The sequence below is a fragment of the Ambystoma mexicanum genome, chromosome 7q (genome assembly GCF_040938575.1).
Source record: "Ambystoma mexicanum isolate Mex_15411 chromosome 7q, UKY_AmexF1_1, whole genome shotgun sequence".
In the NCBI taxonomy this organism is placed as follows: domain Eukaryota; kingdom Metazoa; phylum Chordata; class Amphibia; order Caudata; family Ambystomatidae; genus Ambystoma; species Ambystoma mexicanum.
In genome coordinates this window covers 591,484,655-591,508,712 of record NC_090941.1, presented here as the reverse complement: position 1 = coordinate 591,508,712, position 24,058 = coordinate 591,484,655, and the positions used below count along the sequence as shown (strand labels likewise).

The 24,058-nt window shown below is 43.6% G+C and overlaps 1 protein-coding gene across 5 annotated transcripts in view; it reads right to left on the bottom strand.

Annotated features, from left to right (window-relative positions):
* TRPC4 (transient receptor potential cation channel subfamily C member 4) overlaps positions 1-24,058 on the bottom strand; it is a 1,757,650-nt gene that overhangs the window by 47,822 nt on the left and 1,685,770 nt on the right. For all 5 annotated transcript variants that reach the window (XM_069639399.1, XM_069639401.1, XM_069639402.1 and 2 more), the window contains exon 11: positions 7,241-7,330. In XM_069639399.1, coding sequence (XP_069495500.1) covers positions 7,241-7,330 — 90 coding nt within the window. The remainder of the gene's footprint in view (positions 1-7,240; positions 7,331-24,058) is intronic.

The window sequence follows — 24,058 nt, the reverse complement described above, 5'->3', positions numbered from 1 at the left end:
CCAACCTCTCCATGACAAAAAACATATAGTGCACCTAAGATCAACCTGCGCACACACAATCAAGATGATTAAGCAGGTTAGAACAGACTTATCTACTAATAATCATACTTTTTTGGCAGGTGCTCTGGTCAACTTGAATATCGAATATTGCAACAGCTTGCTGGCAGGCACTTCAAAAACTAATCTTAACACCTGCAGGTCATACAAAATGGTGCAATAAGATATTTCTGTGGACTGGGCAGGATGGATCATATTAAGGAGGCAAGAAGAACACTTCACTGGCTTTCAGTTTGTCACAGAATAGAACATAACATTCTTACACTTACTCATAAGCATCGAGCTGGGAAAGCCCCAAGCTATCTTACTGGCCGCCTGCATGATGCGCCCGTACCCAGAGCATTGAGATCCAATGGAAAGAGCAAGCTCCATCTTCCCTGTTTGAAATTCATAAACTATGGTGGAACAAACTTTAATGTGTGTGCACCTAATCTATATAACAACTTACCAACATGTCTTTGTGCCTTGCCTGATGTGCTCAACTTTAAAAAGGCAATATAGACACACTTATTTTAACTCTAATAATTGATTTATACCTGTAGTACTGTTATGATGCTCAGGATTTTTGACCTTTTTTGCTGCTTGATCTTTTCTTGTTTGTATTGGGCCTCATTACGACCCTGGCGGTAAGGGGTTAACGCCAGCGTTAGCTGCGCCGACCCCTTACCGCCAACTACGAGGTCCCTTAGCGCCATGGCGCTTTTAACACCTGCTTTTAGCAGGTGTTAAAATCCATGGCGCTAAGGGACCATGGAGTTAATTACGCCACCGTAATTTACGGTGGCGTAATTAACGCCTTCCCCACTCCCATTATGCCCTATGGGGCAAAAATGGGAATGGGGAAGGGTAAATGGGGATTGGGGACTTACCGCCCCGCCGACCTCGGAATGGGGCGGTAAGTCCGCCAACCACCATGGCGTAAACATAGTTTACGCCATGGTGGTAAAGTCACGGCCCAGGCGGTAACTTACCGCCTGGGTCGTAATGAGGCCCATTGTCTGTATTTCTTTAAATGTGCTCACCGAGGCCTATGGTTGAGTTGTGTGTAATAAGAATGAAATAATAATAAAAACCATGCAGATGACACCCAGATCATCTTCAAGATTGGTACTCCTGTACAGCCTCATGCCTCACAGATATAAACCAATTGATGACAGCTAACCACCTTCTCTTGAACCCCGGAAAAAGAGGAAATCATGATCGCAGGAAGGCTGTCACCTTCCCCCAACCCACCTCGTGACCATCCTCCCTAGGCTCTCCTCCCACTACATCCAACTCATGTACCTGGGCGCAGATCAGACAATTTCACAGCACAACAACTCTGTGACTAAATCATGCTATCTACACCTTCCCATTCTCCGATGCATCTTCAACTACGTTTCCTACCCTCACAGAGTCACTGCAATCATGACTATCATCCTCTCTCACCTAGACTACTCTAACTGCCTATACCTGGGAGCCCCTGCATCTCAACTCAGAAAACTCAAAAGGGTCCAAAACACTGCAGCTAGTCTCTTCTTAGCCCATAACCCCAGAAAGCACATCACACCCACCCGCAGTGTCCTCCACTAGTTCCCTGTCAGGCTACGGTCGACTTTCAAAGCTATGTGCATCACCCACTGTGCCCAGCACAAGGCAGGCCCGGAATACCTACAACACATGCTCACACCTTACATTCCCAACAGAAACCTGAGATCAGGCGCCACATTCCTCCTTTTCCTCCCCCAGGGATGTCATTTGGGGGTTACCAGGAGTCGCACCTGTGACCACTGGGGTCTCCCTTGCTAACCCTGTGGTCTCCCTTACCAGCCCTAAAAAAATTATTTTGTTTTCTTTTTATTTTTACAAATTGAAGCTTCTGGGCTTTGGATATGTGCCTCTTTGTGTCTAGAGTGGCTGGCTTTCTTGTTCAGGCTTCTAAAAAAACAGGGGGTTCCACAAGTGTGACACTTTGAGCAATGACCCTAAATAAGAAAGAATAGGAATAACAATGAATTTGTCTTTCTGGAATTCTATAAACAAATTGCTAGACTCATTAAAGGTTTATTTCAGCAAAACTTCAGGGGGTGATTCACTGATTTAGTCTGTCCTTAAACACCTCAAATTCACAATGCAGACAAACACCTCCAAAAAGCATTTAGAGTAGAATAAGAGTAAGCATCCATTTCAGACTATGGGCCTCATTACACGGTAGGAGGAGAACCATGGCGCAATTAGCGCCATGGTTCATGCCGGTAAAATACCGGCACCACCTTGGTGGAAAGGGGAATTACCGCCCCATTCCAAGGTTGGCGGGATGGTAATTCCCCCTTCCACCATTGCCCTTCCCCATTCCCATTTTTGCCCCATAGGGCATAATGGGAAAGGGGAAGGTGCTAATTATGGCACCGCAAATTGCGGTACCGTAATTAGCACCCTGGGTCCCTTTGCGGGTTGGTTTTTAACGTCTGCAAAAAGCAGGCGTTAAATTCTCCAACCCGCAAAGGGACCTCGTAATAAGGCGGTAAGGGTTAACGGTCACCAGTACCATTACCGGTGACCGTTAACCCTTACTGCCTTCCGTGTAATGAGGCCCATATGTATTATGCTTTTTGCAAGTTGCAGTTATAGCATGTATTTTCTGCCATTGTCTCTATTATGATCATCACAAGACATTCCACCTCGGTTTGCTCAGTCACTTGACAAAATCCTTGTGCCCAAAAGCTTTTGTACAGTGTAGAAATGTTTGACCATAGCACATAAAGTGGCCCTTGATTTTTGTAATTGTACCACAATTAATGCTTTGTTGTAACGTGTCTATCTTTCCTATCTCCATGGCATGCTTTTTAGGATGTTTGTTTGCATGTAGGAGGTAACGAGTGCCCAGCGTACGGGATGCTGTGTGAGTGTTCTGCTTTTCCTGTGCTACTCTGAAGCCTGAAAAGTAGATCCACGCAGGCTTGACATTTTGGCCAACTTTGCACCAGACCTACAGATGAACTGGCCTACTGTTAAATCTGAGTTACCAGTTTAATGGTATCCACTACAGAGTGTAATTTGCTTTCTGACTTTGAGAACATTCAGACATGAAATTGCTAATTTTACTATAGCTGGTAAGCTAGCTATAGCCGGTAAAATTGTTCAGGGGGTTTAGCGCTTGCTGCTGCAATGTGTGTGTGGTCTGCAGGTTGCAGGTTCGAATCCCGGGAAAGCCAAATCAGCCTTTCATCCTTATGCGGTTGATAAATGAGTACCAACACAGTTTGAGTGATATTGTATTTATATTTGTTCTATATAAAGCCCTTTATAGTAAGTGCTATAAAATAACACATCATTATCACTTGGCCTTGGACGCCTGCTTGCGTTCACAGTAATTTGGTAATATGGGCCTATACACACTGATATTGATGATACATATGGTGATCCATTCTTGTATGGAATGTATATCACATGCCACTTCCTGTTTTGTCAAGGGGTGAAAGGTCGTATTTCATCACTTCACGTGATTTCACTTTGGGTGGGGTCGAATTAAATCATTTCCTGTGATGTCTTCAGAGGTCAAGGGCCATGTGCTGTCACTTCCACCACCCCTGTTATTTTGGTGAAATGATGTTGCTGTCCTCCCCCCTTCAAATTGACTAGAATAGGGGGGGTTCTCCTTTTCCATACAGGCTCCCACAATATGGAGCGCAATCCCCCTCACCATCTTCCGCAAAGAAGATCACCTGGCCTTCCTCAAGGCCCTCAAGCCCTAGCTTTTCCCCTCAGCATCCTGACTAACCCATTCCGCTTCCTGTGCTAATTTAGCCACCTGTCAATTTGGCGTGTAGAGTAATGAGACCCTTGAATAATGTACTGAGCAACGCAGAGAAAGGACTCCTGCAGAAACACTTAACCTTCCTGGACACGTGGGTAAGTATCACACTCCATGTCAATGGAAGATAGCCATAGACGCTGCCACCCACCCACACTCATCTACAATCACACGCTACGTGACAACATATCACACAACACTTCTGCCATGAGAATACAGTTAAGTCCCATGACGAAATTCGGTCGAGCTGGACACCCATCCACATGCCAGCTCGATATAGGTCGCTAGTAGGGACTTACCCACCCCTATCCACCTTTGTGCTGTCTAAAATGCACACACACATTTTAAACTCCTATGAGGAATCTCCCATACCACAGACTTCGGCCCCAAGGGGCATTCACCAAGAGTGTCTTGAGGCCATAACAATGGGGAATTGGCACTAAACAAATGCCATATCGAATTACATTAGAGTGCTTACAAAAAAAAATCCAGCCAAATACCAGCCTGTGTTTGTGGTCCCTAAATTTCGATTCTTTCATTCATAATAGTAAATATCAATTTGTTTTAAGTAAAAGAAAACCGACCTACTGTTCAAGAATGCCACGCCCATCAATACATATATTAATGATACGAATGGCAAATAGATGCAATATTGCATGAAACAGTAATGCATGAAATAGTGCATGAAACAGAAACGTGAATGGTTTGTATCTAACTGCATAGCCCTTCTAAAGTAGAGCACTGCAAGCTCATTATGAATATGGCGGTAACCGTAAACGTGTACGGGAAATACTCTTTCTGATTAGTGTGGTGTTATAGCATTTCAGACATACTGCAGTTTCTGCTCTCTGCTACATGCAGTAGTGTACATTGCCGCTACAGTATTCCTCTCAGAAATGTCTCCTTACAGTGGGATCCTCCTGGCCACTAACATTTAACATGTTGTTAAACTGCATTTTCTGTCTGAGTCGTGTTCCTTCATTGGATAGCTTCCTATGTCAGAAACGATAAAACCCAAATTGAAATCTTTCTCATAAGACAGCATTAGTCCAACCCCTGTGACTGACCTCAGTAGTTAATTTATCATTTATCGCACAGGCTATTACAATGTTTATACTTGTACATGTGGTCGCATAGAAAGTGCATATATTAACTATTTGAATACCCTTTGAATGCATGTATGGGCCTGAAAAAAAGGTGTGTATTTTCGCCCTTAGAACGCATGCATATGTCATGAATTGGGTAGAGCATATGCGTGGCTATCCCTGAACCTCATCACTCCAGTCCGTTTTGGGCCACATCAGTCTCGGTCCACAGTGTGCGTGTGCTGGGGGAGGAATTAGTCAAGGGGGTAGATGAATAAAGACTTTTAAACCATGCCTTTCACTGGATAAAGCACAACACCTGTCATGGGTCCTTAAAACGTATACGGGTTAATAGATACGCAATAATCCTGTCAGTGTATATTCTATCACTGCACTCAGAACAATGTGTCCATACCATTTGCATAATCAGATGGTTCCCTAAGCAATATTCCAGAGCCTAGAGTTGCTCCAAGTGGAAGCTCCTCACCAACATGTCCTGCAACACCCACACATTTTGCATCACTCTACATCAGGGGTCTTCAACCCATGGATCTCCAGATGTTTTGAACTACAACTCCCATCAGCCCCAACCAGTATAGCCAATATGAGGAATCAAGGGAGTCATAGTGCATGAAATCTGCACAGCTGTAAGTATCAGATTCCTGCTCTAAACCAACGTATCCAGCATAAGCTCACGCTTGCCTCCTGTAAATAAACTAGCAGCACCAGCGTGGCAGAATTGGTCAGCATTCTTCCCTCAAGCAAATTTGTAAAAACAAGGGACACATCCTTCCCCAGTACAATCCTCAAATGTTGCCACAGACTTCAAGACTACACAGCCAACTTCAGTTCTGAACTCTACTCAGATGTCTACTTCCCATCTGAATTCATTGAAACCATGTTTGCCGGATTGCATACCGAGCGAACCAGAGTTAACAGCACCCAATATGTATTGTAGACATTATTGCTCGAGCCACATGCTTCAGTATTTTATAATTGCATGCACTCTGCACAGCCTTCTCCAAAGTTGAGATGTTGAGCTTTAACAATCAATTAGAAGGATCTGTTCCATGGCTTTCAAAATTGCAGCAGGAAATGTATGACACGTGTATCTGCTTAAAAAAAATATTTGACCCGACCACTTTCCCCTTGTTTTCTGGGGTCGCCTCTCAAATCTGAACATAGTAGCTTATCGGCGTCAGATAGTGGATATCAGTATTCCCAAACTGCAACTGCCTTACTCTTTTTTATAGACTCTGTTGTCATCAGAATGTTTTGTTTTTACACAAAATACATTTAAATATTGTGTTATGTAACACAGTTTTAGATAAACAATATTAACAGTTTTTAACCTTACTATTTCTTCTGCATTTAAGTGACTCATAGGGCCACATTACATGTCCGGTGGTATCCCGCTGGTAAATGCAGTGGGAAACCACCAGATGGTAATACCGTTATCGCCACTTGATCTGCCGGAATTACTGACAGATTACAAGTGACAATAAGTGCTGGTATTCCCCATTCCACGGAGTCCAATAGGATTCCATGAGGGGAATTGCCGGTGTTACCGGTGCCAGTAACACCAGTGCCAGTTATACTGACATTTTGCAGTGGTGGTGGGGTTCTCGAATTAGGGGAACTGCAGGTAAATCCGACCACTCCACCACCAAACTATTTCCGGACCGGCAAACTTAGAATAAAAATATGCAGTGTGTTCAAGCACGCGCTCTGCATTCTGGTGAGCTGTAAGAAGAGAATGGGCCTCATTACGAGTTTGGAGGTAGCCATGCCGTTTATACCGGTATGGCTACCCCCAAACTCGGTTCCGGCACTGTGTCCCGCAAAAGGGGAATTACCGGGCCATTCCGACCTTGGCGACCCCGGTAATTCCCCTTGCATGGGACCCGGAGCTGGTACGTCCCCATTCCCATTTAAGCCCCCATAGGGCTTAATGGGAATGTGGAAGATGGTATCAGCTGTAACGTTCCTGACGGTACCGTTGCTACCATCCTGTTCTGCTCGCGGGTGCCGCTCTGCATGCCTGGTCTGACCAGGCGTGCAGAGCGGCACCGGCGAGCACAACTTGTAATGTGGCCGCATGGAAACAACAGCTCCGATAGCACTACCAGTGCCGTTGTTGCCTTACCGACACAGACGTAATGAGGCCCAATCTCTTTATCAAGCATTAATAGAGCTGGGTATTTTTTATTCAATGTCAAAAGATCTTTCATCTCTATCTGCATAACATTCCTTGTGACACATGCATGCTGCGCACACTCAAGATTTAGGAAACTGGAAAAAGTACCTTAAAGTTTTCTTCTGTTAGTCCCTCTTCAGTCTTAGCATCCCTGATCATTGCTGCAACATATCGCTTCACCAGATTTCTCATGACTTCCTGTTCGGAATAGAAGTACACATTTCTTAACTCAGTCATGACACAAGCGCAAATCAGTATGCAAACCAGGCATGGTAATTATCAGCGAAGGAACATCATATAAGTTGTTGTAGTAAATCGAATTTCAATATTTAATAGTTGCAACCCAAAATTAACTATTTGATAATTTTCAGAACACATTGGGCCTCATTCCGAGTAGGGCGGTAAGGGTTAAAGGTCACCAGTAACGAGAACGGTGCCGTTAAACCCTTATCGCCCTACTACGAGTTCCCTTTGCGGGTCCTTCCTTAACGGCTGCTTTTAGCAGGCGTTAAGGACGGGACCCGCAAAGGGTCTCCGGGGTCAATAACGGTACCGTGATTTACGGTACCGTTATTGCCGCCTTCCCCCTTCCCATTGAGCCCTATGGGGGCTCAAATGGGAATGGGGAATGGCCCTGGTGAATGGGGAATTACCGGTCCCTCCGACCTCGGAACGGACCGGTAATTACTCCATTGACCAGGCCAGAGTTTGGACGAGTTTGGAGGCAGCCATGCCGCAAATAGCGGCGTGGTTACCTCCGAACTCGGAATGAGTCCCAATGACTCACAAACGTAATCTGCTTGCTTTCACAGTTATGTCATTGCAGACATCACAAGAATGTATTGGGAATTTATCGAATTAATTCTTTTGATAGATTCTGCTGCACTGTCCATTTACCTAAACTTGCCGGCAGTCCAACCCCTCCTCCTCAAACAGCAGATCGTTCCTACAGATCACACAGTTTTAACAGGTTCATTTTGTAGACGTTTTAACCCATTCTTTTACTTGTCCAACAGACTCTGTATATTTGAGATTGATACGTTTTTAAAAGCACAGGAGTAACCAATCTCAAGAGGTATATGAACTATATAACCCATATGAGCCCCAACAAATTGTAAGTATGTCTTGGATTGCTTGATGTATGTGAGAAGTCTGTATTTATTTATTTATTTGTTTATTGGTTATTTACAAGGCGACTATACACAAGTGTTTTGAGGCACCACAAGACAGGGGCAGAAGGGGTGCAGGAGGGGGAGGCAGAGGAGAAACAACAACAATAAATGGTCCTACTAAGCCTTGTGACATTCGGATCATGCAAGTGCATTAATAAATAAGTGTATGGGGGAAGGTCAGGGGGAAGGACTGGGATAACAGAAGGGGGAGGGAGAAGTGGAGGAAGGCTAGGGTTCCAGGGGCAAGGCAAGTGTTGCGGGGAGCCCAGTAGGGCAAGTGCCAAGGGAAACCATGGTTAAAGGTCAGATAGCGTGAGGACGGGGTGGACAAGAATCAGGCTGTGCCTGAGGGTTAGTGAGGGTAAAGGCTGGACGAGGAGGGCCTGGTCTGTGTGAGGCACATAAGGGACCAGGTGCGAGTTGCAGTGGCAGGGGTCATTAGCAGGGTAGGGGGGAATGAAAGAGGCGGAGAAAGGGGAAGTCTTGAGAAGTTTCTAGAACTTAAGGAGATCCGGCTCAAGTCTGAGAGGGGCAGGAAGGCCATTCCAGAGGGAAGCTCCTGCCGATGAAAGAGATCTACCTCCGACTCTCTGCTTGGAGAAACATCTGATCTGCAGAGAGTTGGAGCTAGAGGACCGAAGGACACTGGCAAGGAGGTATTTAGGGAGAGAAAGTTGGATATGGCGGGGTCCCAGGGCCCAGAAAGCCTTGTGCATGATGCAGAGGGTCTTGAATTTGATTTTGCAGCCACCAGGAGCCAGTGGAGAGATTCTAGGGCTGGAGAGATGCAGTTGCTGGGCTTGAGGATAAGGATAAGTCTTGAAGCCCTATTCTGGATTAGTTGCAGAGGGCGAAGGGAGGCAAGAGGCAGCCTAAGTCGCCTAATATGACAATGTAGGTGCTTTCATATTATGATGGTATTGTGTGTTTTCTTTTTGGAATTAATGGCAAATATGTTTACAGTGAGAAAGTGAGCAGCCATAGTTTTGCTAAACTTTAAATCTCAGGTTTAATTCTGCCACAATGGATGGCAGCAAAGGTGCTTTTGAGAGTGTAGAGTTTTAAGTGCACTGTATACTTTCTGTTTAACACTATATTACATTGAAATAGCTTAAATAGTCATAAATATTCGAAAGGTATCAACCAGTTTGAAATTCTACGTAAATCAAAGGGGCACTCCACCAAAAAATGGGAGGTTTGTGAAACTGGAAAAATATTATGTAAGAGAGTGATGATCCTTATCACAGTAAACTGTAATGCTGAGATAATCTCATTGTAGTCGAGATGATGTTCAAAGATCTGGTGCGTGAAACGTATGAACATTTTGTCTCGTGAATGAACGCAGTAATTGAATAAAATGTGAGCAGAGACTTTCGAAACATAGGACTTTGTTACTGTTCTTTCGCTCAACAGCATCAACAGTTATTTCTATTGTGTGTGTACTATTCATTAATGGAGGATATGTGCGACACGGCCTGAGACATGCACAGTCAGCGAGGCAATCCTGAGTCGGGTGCAATACAATTTAGGGAGCGAATGAAAGTAGCAGGCTGATGATGATGGCAGTAGCACATTACAGAGCTAGGTGACGCGACAAACACATAGGACAGAAATGATTGTGGGCAGGTTAGATTGAACATCATGCATTGGAGCGTTAAGGTCAGGGAGGAGAAAACCTGACCAGAGATTATCTGAGGTGCCTTTCTGAAAACAGACAATTGAAAACAGAAAATACACGCCATCTTGTTTTTGTACATGCCATTTTGGCCTCCTTTCATGTCTATGGTTTCAGGAAAGGGCAGGAGTGTTAAGCACATCCCATGGTGAATCCCTTAGTAACAAAAAGGGGAATGCGCGAGGTAGACAGAGGTGCCATGCAGCCTGAAACAAGTATGGCAATATAATGTAAGAATGCATTTACCCAGATGAAAGATATTTTAAAGCCTGTCAGTTGCAACGCATAACTCCAACCACCTGGTGGATGTGCCGCCCGCTATCCCTCACCGATAAAGGTTCAGGTGAGCAATGCATAGCTAGGTTTTGGTACACGCACACATGACACTTTGCATGTCCAGGGCGGATGAGTTGCAAGGCACTAGTCCAGGCCTTATTCTACACACCGGCCCCATTTGTTCATCAGCTGCTTTCATGCTGACCATTTTGCCTATATCATGTGACACAGTGTTGTTTTTTTTTTGCATCCTGTTCCAGCAAAGATAGTGAATCTGGGCCACCACTATCACGACCAACCCTCCTTTTAATAAAATCAAACAGTTTCATGTTCAGACCCATTTTGTGAAAATCATTTCCATGTGCCTTTTTAAAAAAGATTAATGAAGTGCTCCTATGACGAATGATGAATTTGCACCATGCATCCTGCTTCTTAGGTAATTGCATTGGTATTTGCTTTAATGACACATTTTCGAAATAAAGTGGTAAAATGAACCGGAATAAAAGTAAATCTCATATCCGTGACTCATTACTCAAAGTTTCCGCACAATCTCTATGGCCAGGCAGTGAAGGTTAGATGAGTGGCTACCACACCACCCCCTCCCCTGCCGGGAGGGAACGTTGTGGGGGGACGGATTCCCGGTCAGGTATCGCGCCGGCTAGGGCCAATGAGCTTGCTTGTAACAAGCTCATTGTCATGAGCTTGCTTGTAACAAGCTCATTGTCCCTCGCTGAGTACTAAATATAATTAAACCATGTGGTTGGATCTTGCTCAGGCATCACTAGATGTTTACAGTTACATTCTGGAAGTTGGTAGCCACAAGGGCATTTGAAGATTCTAACACACAACTAGGGAATATCCCAGATTAGGAGTTGATTGACTTCTATGAAGGACTATATTCTGAAGCGAGGGTGTTCTCGTTGGTACATAAGGATGATTCTGTTTGTGAGCTCTCTAACAAAGTATTGAGCCTTATTTTGTGGGGAGTTACTAGGGCTTTGGTTCTGCAAAAGAGCAACAAAGCACAACGTCCAGTTTTAAACCCTATTGACCTACTAAAATCTGCATTTCTAGTTTGGGGCCTTTTTTTATTACAATTATTCCATGATGTTCTGCTTACAGTCAAAACACCTGACTCATGGAGGAAGGCAGAGATAATACTGATATGTAAAATGTGTGTGCGAAATAATCCAGCAAACTTTTGACGAAAAATTCTGATTGGTTGTAGCGGGTAGAATATTCACAAGAGAATTACTCAAACGTCTTAATGATTGGGTTCTCAAGAATAGCAAGATTAACCATCTTCAAGTGGGATTTAAGTCTGGGGTAAAAACATCTAATCGAATATTTAGACTTTAGACATCATTATAAATTTAATGGTATCTCACTGGTAAATCTGCCGAGATACCACAAAACTGTATTGCCATTATTGCCACTTGGTCCAGCGATATTACAGCTGGTGGTGTTAGTCCCCATTTAAAGCCCATAGGACTCCATGGAGGATTTCGGTGGAATTACTTCAGGGGTATTCCTCTGGAATTTGGTAGAAATGTAGCGGATTTACCTCCAGCTCTAAGGTGGATTTGAATCCTCCAACTTTCCACCAAAAATGTAGTTGGGAGGTGCAATAATGCAGCAGTAATGGTATTAACGCCATATTTTACCCACCCCACCTAACTCGTATTGAGGTTGTTTATCTTATAATATTGAAAAATGTCGCTCTATGCAACATGGCACTTTATGTAGCATTGATTGATTTACAAAAGGCATTTGATGAAGTTGCAAGAAATACATTTTGCGATGTTTTGATTGGGATCCCCACTGCCATACTTAATGCTATTAGATCTTTATAGGCTGGAAATGAGGCTGTGGTACAAGGCGGAGGTAGTGGGGGAACAACATAACCATTTGCAGTACAGAAGGGTGTTTGCCAGGGCTGTGTCCTGGTGCCCACTCTATTTAATCTATATATTAATTGTAATATTGAAACCCTCTTGACCCACATGACAGCTGGCTCAAGTCAAATATCCAGCCTTTTTTTTGCAGACAATGCTGCTTTGGTGTCCTTCATCCCCGACATCGCTAAAGAAACAGCTTGACCTATTTTATGGTTTCGGTAAAACCCAAGGCTTGGTAATTAACTTGAGTAAAACAAAATGTATGGCCTTTAAACCAACTAGATCTAAACATGTCAAGCTGCCTTTCAGCAGGTGACTACTTTCGACTACTTGTGAGTTAGGTTTACAGAGGAATGAACCTGGCACACCATTTAGATAAGTCAAAGCTTAACCGATCTAGGCATAGTCCGGCAACGGGCAGATTTATGAAATCCTGTGGTGATGGTGTGCTAAAACCATTCCAGGACATATATAATTTACAAGCTCAACAGGCAGCAATCTATGGTATAGAAATCTGGGGACACACTCATATCAAACCATTGATATATCAGAAAATACATTCCTGAAAAGTGTACTCAATTACCTAGTAGTACCCGCACCATCCCACTTCATGAGGAAATAGGTCTTTCTTATATTAGCTATGAAGTTGTCATTTTGCTCATTTGGCATTGTCTCTGGTCTACACTATTATTTGCAGTATTTAGGAAAGCAATGGGGGATGTTCCAGCACGGAATTAAGTGAGCACTTTACCTTGGTTTAAACAAAGGTCTATTGCATGAGCTGGGCTAGTCTAGAGAATGGGCTAATCAATCTGAGATATAATCTCGCAACTAAGAATCGTCTATTGGTAGATTTTAGGCAACAAAAAGCCCTTGAAGGTGTGCTATGATGGAGCCTGAACTTGCGATCCCTTAGAGAATGTTGGGGTCAGAAATGTGGCTATGAGCCCTATCTGGATCAGATTAAACCTGCATTGGCTTGTACTTGAATCTTTGAATCTTTAAGTTTAGGTTAGGCACTTTTAGAGCTAGCCACCTACACTTATAAATAGGGTGCGACTACCACAGAGAGTCTAGATAAGAGCGAGATGGAGCTTCATTTCATCTTCATTTGCCCTGTGTATGATTTATTGAAGCAGGAATATGTAATGTACTGGCTGCTATGGTGTACTGCAAAAGTTCTGGGATGGTCCTCGCTATGTCATCTAACCATATATCCACCATGCCCGGATTAATCGAATCAAAAGTTATGAAAAATGATATTGAATGAAGTTGTATGTCTGATAATCATTCTATCACACCTTAGACTATGGGCCTCATTACAACTCAGGCGGTAAGGGGTTTACGGCGCCGTAAACAGCGCCGACCCTTACCGCCTGAGTACGAGGTCCCTTAGCGCCATGGCGGATTTAACATCTGCTTTTAGCAGGTGTCAAAATCCATGGCACTAAGGGACCATGGAGTTAATTACGCCACCGTAATTTACGGTGGCGTAATTAACGCCTTCCCCACTCCCATTATGCCCTATGGGGCAAAAATGGGAATGGGGAAGGGTAAATGGGGATTGGGGACTTACCGCCCCGCCAAACTCGGAATGGGGCGGTAAGTCCGCCAACCACCATGGCGTAAACATAGTTTACGCCATGGTGGTAAAGTCACGGCCCAGGCGGTAACTTACCGCCTGGGTCGTAATGAGGCCCTATGAGCGATCAAACTGCACTCCTTAATACGTGCATTACACATAGACAGCAGATTTTGACTATCTTCTTTGAGTATAGGTATCCAGTATATAAACAAATATAAACAAATAGGTATCAGAATAATATTGGAATAATCATTGATCTGCATGTATTGGCTCTATATTGTAATAATTTTGTTTATTATATTTTTAGATCTATAAGATATGAAATATGTGTTCTTGTAATTTGATGGTCACATTAGATTTTATTCCATGTGCATTTCATATTTTATAACTTTACTTGTATATATGTTTGTTAATTTATCACAATTGAATTTGAATGCCTGCTTTGATGGCTAATGCCAAGATAAATCATATGATGATGACGATCCTATTCCTTTTAACGATTATAAAAGTGTTTTTTTTTTTTAAAAGAACCCTGTCTAAATTATATGTGATCTGTCATAAGCTATATGCTCCATGGTGAATTCAAATACAATGGACATTTCTTGTGTAAGCATTGTTTAGGGCAATTTTCCTGTGCACTCTGAGGAACCCTAAGAACGCAGGATCCCATAAACTGTAATTGGAAATTAAACATTTGAGATTTGTTGAGGTCCAACGTTAATACAATTAAATGAATCATCCTTTGCTGAACCAATTTCCTTGGAAGCTCAACCTGTTCAGGGGCCTGAATCGTTGAAAGTACTGAATGTGTCAGCTGCCTGGCCCCCTCCTCCAAGTTGATTTTTAGAAAACTACTGATTCAAACATTGAGATTTAGGCCAACATTCAAAAACACATGGCAGAATCAATGAGATGATGAATAGGAATCCATAACTGTTATTGATAAGTATCTGTAGAGTGACATGCCAGAACCGTGTATAATAACATTTTGAAATTGTATTTTCCGAATGTCTTACTCGTAACGCATACTCACCGACTGATAAGTGGTGGATGTTTCATCAGATTAAAGGAAGCTTGCCAGAATATTAATTAAAACAATGATTTCTGGAGACATGGTGATTATGATTATGTATCTGTTTAAAGAAGCCTTGTTCTAATCCTACAACCTCTCTTCTACATCGGATGGATGAGTGATTAAAATCATCAGCATACATCGTGATGTTTGCAAGAATAAAGGAGCAGCAACTATTAATTAGTAAGTGATTTGCGACTCAGGTGGTCTCCCTTCTAATACGTAGGGATTCACCTATTTCAATAGGTCATCGATTAAAATATTAGAAATAAAACCTACTGCAAGTCAGCATGCATCTTGTACTAGAAAATGGGAGTGACACTGTTGTACAAAAATACCATTAGATTAGGGCTTCCCATGTTAGTAAAAAGGACATTAAAACGTTGGTAATTGTGTGCATCCTATTTAGGGTCTGTTGTTAACTTGCCTGAGTCATGTGTCACGTGATTACTGAATCCTACCGTACAAATGCTCCTTCTGTGTTGCAAACTTGCTTCAGCATATTATTTTGCTGGGAGATGTCAAGAACTTGTCCGAGCGTCACAGATTTTGGTAACCCCTTATTACGTCACATATAGATGCAATTATCTCTAGGTGATTTTCAATTCCTCACCACGATGAAAAACATTGATTTTTTACATTTGTTTCATCTTTATAGCTCAGTATGCACTGTTTTGAGGGAAATATTGTAATTGTAATGCTGTTTTGTAGAATTGGGGCCTTATTCACAGAGCGTTTTCCAATGGGGTTTTGCCATTATAAAACACTCCTGTAAATTAGGCCCCTTATATTTTGATGTATACATTTTCTTTTCTAAGAGGAGGTCATGTATCTAAGAGCTGTCATGTTGTCTTATATCTGGTTTCAGTAACTTATAAAGACCTGTTTATGTTTCTTTGCATTCTGGGAGGTGTAGTTTTTCCATTCCTATTTAAAAAAAATAGGCTAAAGTTCTCTGAGGAAATAAAAATCTTTGGACTCAATCTCAGAACCTTTGTTCGGGTTAGAGCATCACCTTTATTTGAGTGAACACAATAAGTAACTTTTCACAAAAGTATCAGAATTCAGTTGCGTTTGTCTCTTTTTATGATATTTCCAAAACAAGGTGGCTGGAGGGAGAGTTTTCGTGCATTTATAAAGTGCACTCTGGTTCACAAGTGAGAAAAATGCAAAGCTTCCACCTGTGAACCTTTGGCACTGTCAAGGGTGATATTCAATACAGGAAATGATAAGTATTGCCATTCTGTGCAGGAGACGCTTGAAAATATTATGTTCCAATAGCATAGCTCCCCCTTAAACAGAGATACATGCATTTTTCCATTTTTAAAAATGTCATCCTGTTTTTTCCCTCAACTGTCCTTCCAAGTGAAATACACTTTCACGTGCTGGAAATCGGTCATAGATCACTATTGGGCATGCATGATCAACACGAATGTAATCATAGGTGGATGTGAGTGCATTATTTGGGGTGATGGCTGCTGAGACAGGGACAAGTCACCTTTGTGAATGAGGAGACCCACACATTCGTCTGAATTGTCCAACTAGAAAAAGCGGCACTGAATTTTTTCAGCTGTGGATTGTGAATAGGGCCCGAGTAGGCGAGCTACGCACGCAAAACATGAAGTGAATTGAGGCTCAATACTGACAATACTGATACGATTATGCCACTCCTCAAGACAAAGTTTAGGGCCCGATTCATGGAATATTTGCTGGGTTCAAAGTGAATTTCCACTGCTGAAAAGGGACTTTGCACTGCTGACACTAGGGTCATTTGGGGTATCATTGACCACTGAGTCCAGATTAGGGCACTTTACTTAAGTCCCAATATACGATCTGGGCTTGAAAGGGTATAGCAACCCAAAGCAGAAGCACCCTTACTGTGATCATATGGTGTAACTAAAGTTAACTGGTTACTAACTTTACCAGATTTGTGATATACATCTGGAAGGACTACATTTTAACTCGGACCCATTAACTCAAAGAAATGCTGCAAGTTCTGGACGCTGGTTTCTGCAGCAATATCATACATCTGGACACTGGGCCATCTATCATCTAACATCAATGGATAGAACAATTGTATACAGTCGTAAAGAAATGACAACATACAAAACTAATGTCCTTAGCCTATTGGCAGGCATGTATTTGGCCCATGCTCAGGCCAGGCTACATATCACACTTCAGAAAATTGTCTCTTATAAAAGAGTTATCCCGTAACAAGAACCCTCGTCCACAAATGTACCCAGTGGGTGTTTTTAATATATCAAATTTTGGACCCCAAAATTGGTGACTTTTTCTTAACATCATTGGAACACATTGGTGTGTGCCTGCAGCTGGGTTCTTTATTTTGGTTCCAGCATTTACAAAAGGGGATTGAGTGGCACCAATGTGTTTGATACCTTGTGATCTTAAATGCTGATCGTGAAAAAATCCTCTCTAAGGAAAGATTTACTACTAGAACCTGTTGAAAGGATGGAATATTTTTCTAAACCGACCATAGACCATTTTATGCTCAGCCAAGACTTTAACACCACTACAACTGTGCTGGTCTTTATTATTTGCAGAATACGATTTTGTGGTCACGTTTAAGCTAGGGCATATGAATGGTAAAGCTAAGGCTTTGTTGAGGAGTACCGTAGGAGACTGAAGGAAGATTGTTTAACTCCAGTCCCATTGTTGGCAGAAAGAAACATTGTGCTTGGAGTGGCTCAAAAGACTAAGAACTTTGGTATGCTGATTTGTCAAATGATGTCAGAGGAGCAGATTCATGAGTGGGTGACAAATCAAGGAGGGTCTTACTTTTGTGGACTCTAGATTGCATTTACCCTCTGAAGAACTGCAGGAGGAAGTGTTAAGGTTTTGTCATGATTCCCCTCTTGCTATGCATCAAGGTTATAGGACAATTCTGGAATAGTTGTGAAGAGAATTCTGGTGGAAGGGAATGCATGAGGATGTTTTAAATTATGTACTTGGGTTAAGTCTGAAAATCTAAATCAGGAAGTTTCCTTGGACTATATTGTGGATCTTCCCCCAGACAAGGGTTATACTGGTATACTGGTAGTAGTGGATGTGTTTTCTAAAGCAAGTCATTTAATACCTATCACGGGGGCTGCAACATCCTCAACCTTGGTGATAGACTTCTTGCAGAATATTGTAAAACTCCATAGTTTACCCACCCAGGTGATATCAGACAGGGGGGCTCAGTTTGTGTCTAAGGTATGGCAAGGATTCTGTAAGGAGTTGAAGATTGAGGTCAATTTGAGTTGTCATCCCGAAGCAAATGGTGAGATGGAATTCTGTTATAATAACACATCGACGAGAGGGCGCTAGAGAGCCAACCATGATGGCAGCTTCTCTGTGAGCTCCGACAGATCTCCCAAAATATCCTGCAAAAACAATGTTCCGGATGGCCAGTAACCCACAAGAAGTGGGATAAAAACGCTGACAGGGAAACGCTGGAGGGAAAAGAGATTGCCCTGGTAAACTCCTACGGCCCAAATACCGATGGCCCAAACAATTTTGACTGGGTGATGACACACCTCATGACCGCAAAATACAGCCACGATCATCTGGGGAGGGGACCTAAACACACCACTAGACCCTCAAAAAGACAAATCCCATGGTGTGATGCGCCCCCCCAACCAAAGCCAGCCTGCAGATCACAGAGATCTGTAAAGCATACAATCTCATCGACATTTGGAGGCACGAGCATTGGGAAGACCGCGAATAATCATTTCACTCGTGGGTCCACAACACAAGTTTGCGGCTTGACTACCTGTTAGTGTTTTCTAAGAGTCATTTTCACTGGGGACAAACTCAAATCTTACCTAGAACCCTCTCAGACCACTCAGCAGTCTCCTTGGAATGCACAGCAGCAGATAATAGAAAGGGCGGGTCACGCTGGAGATTCAAACCAGGCACCCTCCAAGACCAAGTCTTTGCCAAAGAACTACGTTCAGAAATAAACACCTTCATCGAAACTAACCAGGGCTCGGTGGCATCAGCCGGCACACTCTGGGAAACTCTGAAATGCTACGTGAGGGGGGGGGGGTGTCTGGCGAAAGAAACAGTATTTTGAAGTTGATTAGAAGAGAACTTGACATGAGCGAAACCAAGTTGAAAGAACTCAAACAGGATCTCACAATGTCCAACAACCATCACTCCCAAGCCGCACTCAAAGAAGAACTGGATAACTTCAAAACCAAGGCAGAAAGAGAAGTGAAATTCTTAGACAGGGGCCACAAAGTGCGCCAATACGGCGAAGGTCAGAAACCTGGTGCCCTCCTCGCACGACTAGTGGTTGCAGAAGGAAACCAACCCTGGTGGAAAGGATCCGAAACCAACACGGCACGCTAGTATACACAGAAGAAGAGATTACGGAGTCCTTTCGCACATATTACCAAAAACTATATGACACAAGTTACTCCAATGATCCATCTGACTTAGCTCGCTCTCTCGAAAACATTGAACTGTACTGGGTGTCTGCCGAGCTGCGAGTGGCCTTTCTTGTTCGCTATACTGAGACGCATAGGTTTAGGCAACTACTTCCTCAGGCTAATAGTACTCCTATACAAACTCCCAATATCCAATATCATCTTGGGGAATACAAAATCCGCCGAAATAGATCTGAAGAGAGGGACGAGACAAGGATGCCCATTGTCAGCCATATTGTTCGCGTTAGTGATGGAACCCTTGGCCTCAGAGCTACGGATAGACCACCTGGATAAAGGGATATCTCTCGAACCTCACAAACTAATAATATCCCTCTATGCTGATGACGTAGCCCTCTTCATAAATAACCCAGCAGAAAACCTAAACCCAATAATAAGAGTGATGATCAGATTCGGCGGATTCTCAGGATTGAAGATCAATCACGCGAAATCAATCATTTTCCCATTGACCGCAAACACCAGAGAGTTCACCGATGACTTTGGATTCCACTGGCAACACACAAAAGTGAGATACCTGGGAATATTCCTGTCCAGATCCCATCAAAACATTATGCGAGACAACTATGAAACAACTATAGAAACACTACGGAACAAAATAAACAGATGGAAGCTCCTTCCGCTCCTGGTGTTGGGACGGGTCTCCCTGGTTAAGATGGTGATCCTGCCCAAAATCCTTTACGTTTTTGCAAACATCCCAATCCTACTACCACAGCAATTTCTTCATCGCATCCTGAGTATGATTCTCGAACTCCTATGGGCGGACAAGGTGGCAAGAGTTGCATATGCAACGCTTAACCAACTTGTTGCAAAGGGGGGCCTAGCACTCCCAGACATCGAGCGGTACTACTGGGCCGTACAAGTCCAGTTCCTCGGACATTGGTACACAACACACTTCATTAGACCTCATGTCCAGGTCGAGAGAGCACCAGCCACCCCCTATCTGCTCAAGGCAATCATCATTGGCCAACTACAGGTCCCACACAATACATTAAACATTGTAAAAGTTACTTATGCGATTTGGAAGAAAATCGCACAAAAATATGACATTCAAACCAGATTTTCCCCCTTACTTCCAGCAAGATTTATACCTGGAATACCTCTAGCTACGGAAAAGATTTAACTTCAATGAACAGATAAATTGCAAATCAAATCACTAGGAGACCTGTTCCCAGAAGGCACATTCCTAACTCGACAACAAGCCAAAGACAGGGGGAGTGTTAACGCCCTAGACCAGTTCATCTACTTCCGACTACGCCACGCACTCCAAACCAGCTTTAATATGTTTCCAAATCAACCACCCAGATGGAACTTACTCCATGGGGTGATACAAGCACAGGGCGAGGGCAAACCAGTATCGGAGATATACAAAACTCTTCTGAGTGACATGACCCCCTGCCTCGAAAAACCCAGGAAGAGATGGGAAAGAGCACTGAAGATGTCAATATCTGTCATGATCTCTGCTTCCAAAAGGTCAGGGTTTTCCCAACTCCCTTGGAAGCAGATCCATAACCCAGGTTCCGAGTGCCAACCAGTCCCAATTGGGACCTTTTGGACCCAGTCCTGGCGCCAGTGGCACCAGGCTCATAAATATGCCCAGTCCCAGCGCTGGAAGCGCCGGGCTCATAATGCTTGGGTGGACTTACCTGCAGCAGACCATGCTGCTTACTTGCCTGCCAGTTGAGCCTCTGATCCTCTTCTGTTTGGAACTACTTTTCCTGTTGGGTGGGGCAGGAGCCACTCCCTAGATTCAGAACACTGGAACTCTTCTGGAAAGCAGGAACTCTTTTCTTACCTAGGCGTGGCTGTGGAAGGAGACACCTAAGCACTACAGGAGGCTATTTAAACCACACCCGATGGATGAATCTTGCTTTGCGTTATTCTGCATCCTCTGCAGCAGAACGCTCATTGTGTCTTCTGCATCTGATCCTGGGCCTAAGGAAAAAGGCTTACCATCCTGAATCCAGTCTTCAGCAACACCTATAAAGACAAGAAAGAACAGGTTAGCATTACGGTCTTCAGTGACAGCTCTTCACTTACCTGGTCCATCGGCTGTCACCAACGCCTCGCGCTGCATTCCGGCATCTGAAAGACAAAGGCTTACCTACTCTTCGTGCGCTCCGGAGGTCTTCACACTGCATTCCGGCATCTGAAAGACAAAAGCTTACCAACTCTTCGCACACTCCGGAGGCCTTCGGCGCTGCATCCCGCATCTGAAAGACAAAACAAGGTGCGTTTAAAGACATTGGGGAACTTTAATACTCACGTGCCATTACTCCTTTCCACATCTAACCCAGTGGGTATTCCGGCACCCTGCAGCCGCTCCGAACTTGTATCTGCAAAATAAAAAGACAGTTAGAGCGCATCGTGAAGCAGGCAACAAGCGCTTACTTACGTGCTTCCAGGCGCTTCTATTCATCACACGGGCTCCATCTTCAACTCACTTCAGCCCGTCATCCGCCATCGCCGGAACCCTGCAAAACAAGAGACATCATTACTAAAGACTTTAAAGACATTAGAATTACTCGAAACTTACCGTTCGTGCAGTAAACGACGGACAGCAGTCCTCTGAAGTCAAGAGGCCTGCTCCCCTTATCCAGTGAAGAAACTGGTTACAGCACCCTGCCCCGAGGCAGATGGAGAGCACAGCGTTCACTTACCTAAGGTGAGAGCGTTAACCTTTGGGGTTCTACAGGAGAAGAGAAAGGGAAGAAGAGAGAGACATTCAATAACCCAGTTCCTTAACCCCATATTTTCTATCTGCAGACATCTTACCCTTCGAGTCAGACATACAGTGCACAGAGGTCCATCCCAAAGAGCCAGCCGTGTGTTACACATCACCTTTGAAGATACGGTATACGCCCAGTCAAGACCGGCGCCTCTACGGGAATCAGGTGAGCGTTACAATATCAGACGGCGATTGGACCTACATTCTACAACAAACCCAGAAGGTATCCCTCAACACCAGTTATAAACAAACTCACTTTAACTACCTGAATCAAGTGTATCACACACCAATGAAACTCCATGCACAAAGGCCAACAATCTCGGTGGCATGTACCCGCTGTGGAGACCCAGAAGCAGATTTTGTGCACCTAGCCTGGTCATGCCCAAGAATTTTCCAATTCTGGATCTATATGCTTGAAAAAACCTCTGCAATTATCAGGGAACAGCTGGCTCCCGATCCCACGCTAACACTACTCGGTCTAACAAGACAGCTTCCACCATCCGTCCATAAACTGACGAGCCTCCTGCTAGTCCGAGCAAGAAGAAGAATTGCATGCTCATGGGGTCGTGGACCCCCACCAACCCTACAAAGATGGCAAAAGGATGTGACATACTGTCAAGACGTGGAAACATACTTTATAAAGACACTACCACTCCACGCGCGCCCCCTAGACATCTGGGGCCCGTACATTGCATTCTTGCTATCTGCAGACACCCCTTCCTCTCAATCTCCGACTCCGAGTTGAAACTCCAGAGAACCGCTAAGATAAGGGAAGAGTACCGAAAAGATATAGACTGTTGACACTTCACTGTAATAGAGACAGATGCATTCTGGATCCATAAGCTTGAAAAAACCTCTGCAATCATCAGGGAACAGCTGGCTCCCGATCCCACGGTAACACTTCTCGGTCTAACAAGACAGCTTCCACCATCCGTCTGTAAACTGACAAGCCTCCTGCTAGTCCTAGCAAGAAGAAGAATTGCATGCTCATGGGGTCGTGGACCCCCACCAACCCTACAAAGATGGCAAAAGGATGTGACATACTGTCAAGACGTGGAAACATACATTATAAAGACACTACCACTCCACGTGCGCCCCCCAGACATCTGGGGCCCGTACATTGCATTCTTGCTATCTGCAGACACCCCTTCCTCTCAATCTCCGACTCTGAGTTGAAACTCCAGAGAATCGCTAAGATAAGGGAAGAGTACCGAAAAGATATAGACTGTTGACACTTCACTGTAATAGAGACAGATGCACTGAGCGGGGCGGGGGGAGGGACCGGGCGAGGGGTTCGGGGCTAAGTTCTAAATGGTGCACAGTTTGTTTGTTAATTTGTTGAAAAACCCAAAAATAAAGTTTACAAAAAAAATAATAAGAACACAGCGAACGATTATTAGTGAATCAGGATCTCCACCCTCGATTTCTTAGTGAAGTGAATTTGGAGGAGATAGAAGTTCCAGATGTTGAGAGTAGACTAACAGCTATCGGGGAGAATCCCAAATGGGCTGTAGAAGCCTTACAAAAGAATAAAGAATAAGTTGAGTTACAAAAAATGTGCTGATCTCAAGTGTAGATCAGCTCCTGTGTATGAAGTCGGAGAATGGGTTTGGCTTACCAGTAAAAATATTGCTCTGAAAGGGAAGGACAAGTTCAGTCCATGCTTTATTGGTCCCTTTGAAGTTGAGCAAGTACTCTCTCCAGTTTCACTGAAGTTAAGGTTGCTGCAAGGTCTTAATGTGCATCCCACTTTTCACGTTAATTTTTTAAAACCTCTATGCAATGAGAATTCCACACCAATAGTTGCACAGTTTGCCACTTGGGTGTATTGTGAAATGTGTTCATAAAGTGTCCTTTGTTCAATGACTTCAACATTTACTGTTTTTGCAGATGTTACCTAGTCAACGCATATGTGATTTGCAGTTATAAGCATTTTAACCACTACCCTCAAAATGAGAAAATCATGTTGTATTGTATTGTATTGTATAACAATTTATAAAGCACAAGACCAAGCCCCTAAGGCATCTGGGCGCTGCTACACGCAAAACCACTAGTCAGAAAAGAGGAGTCCCTAA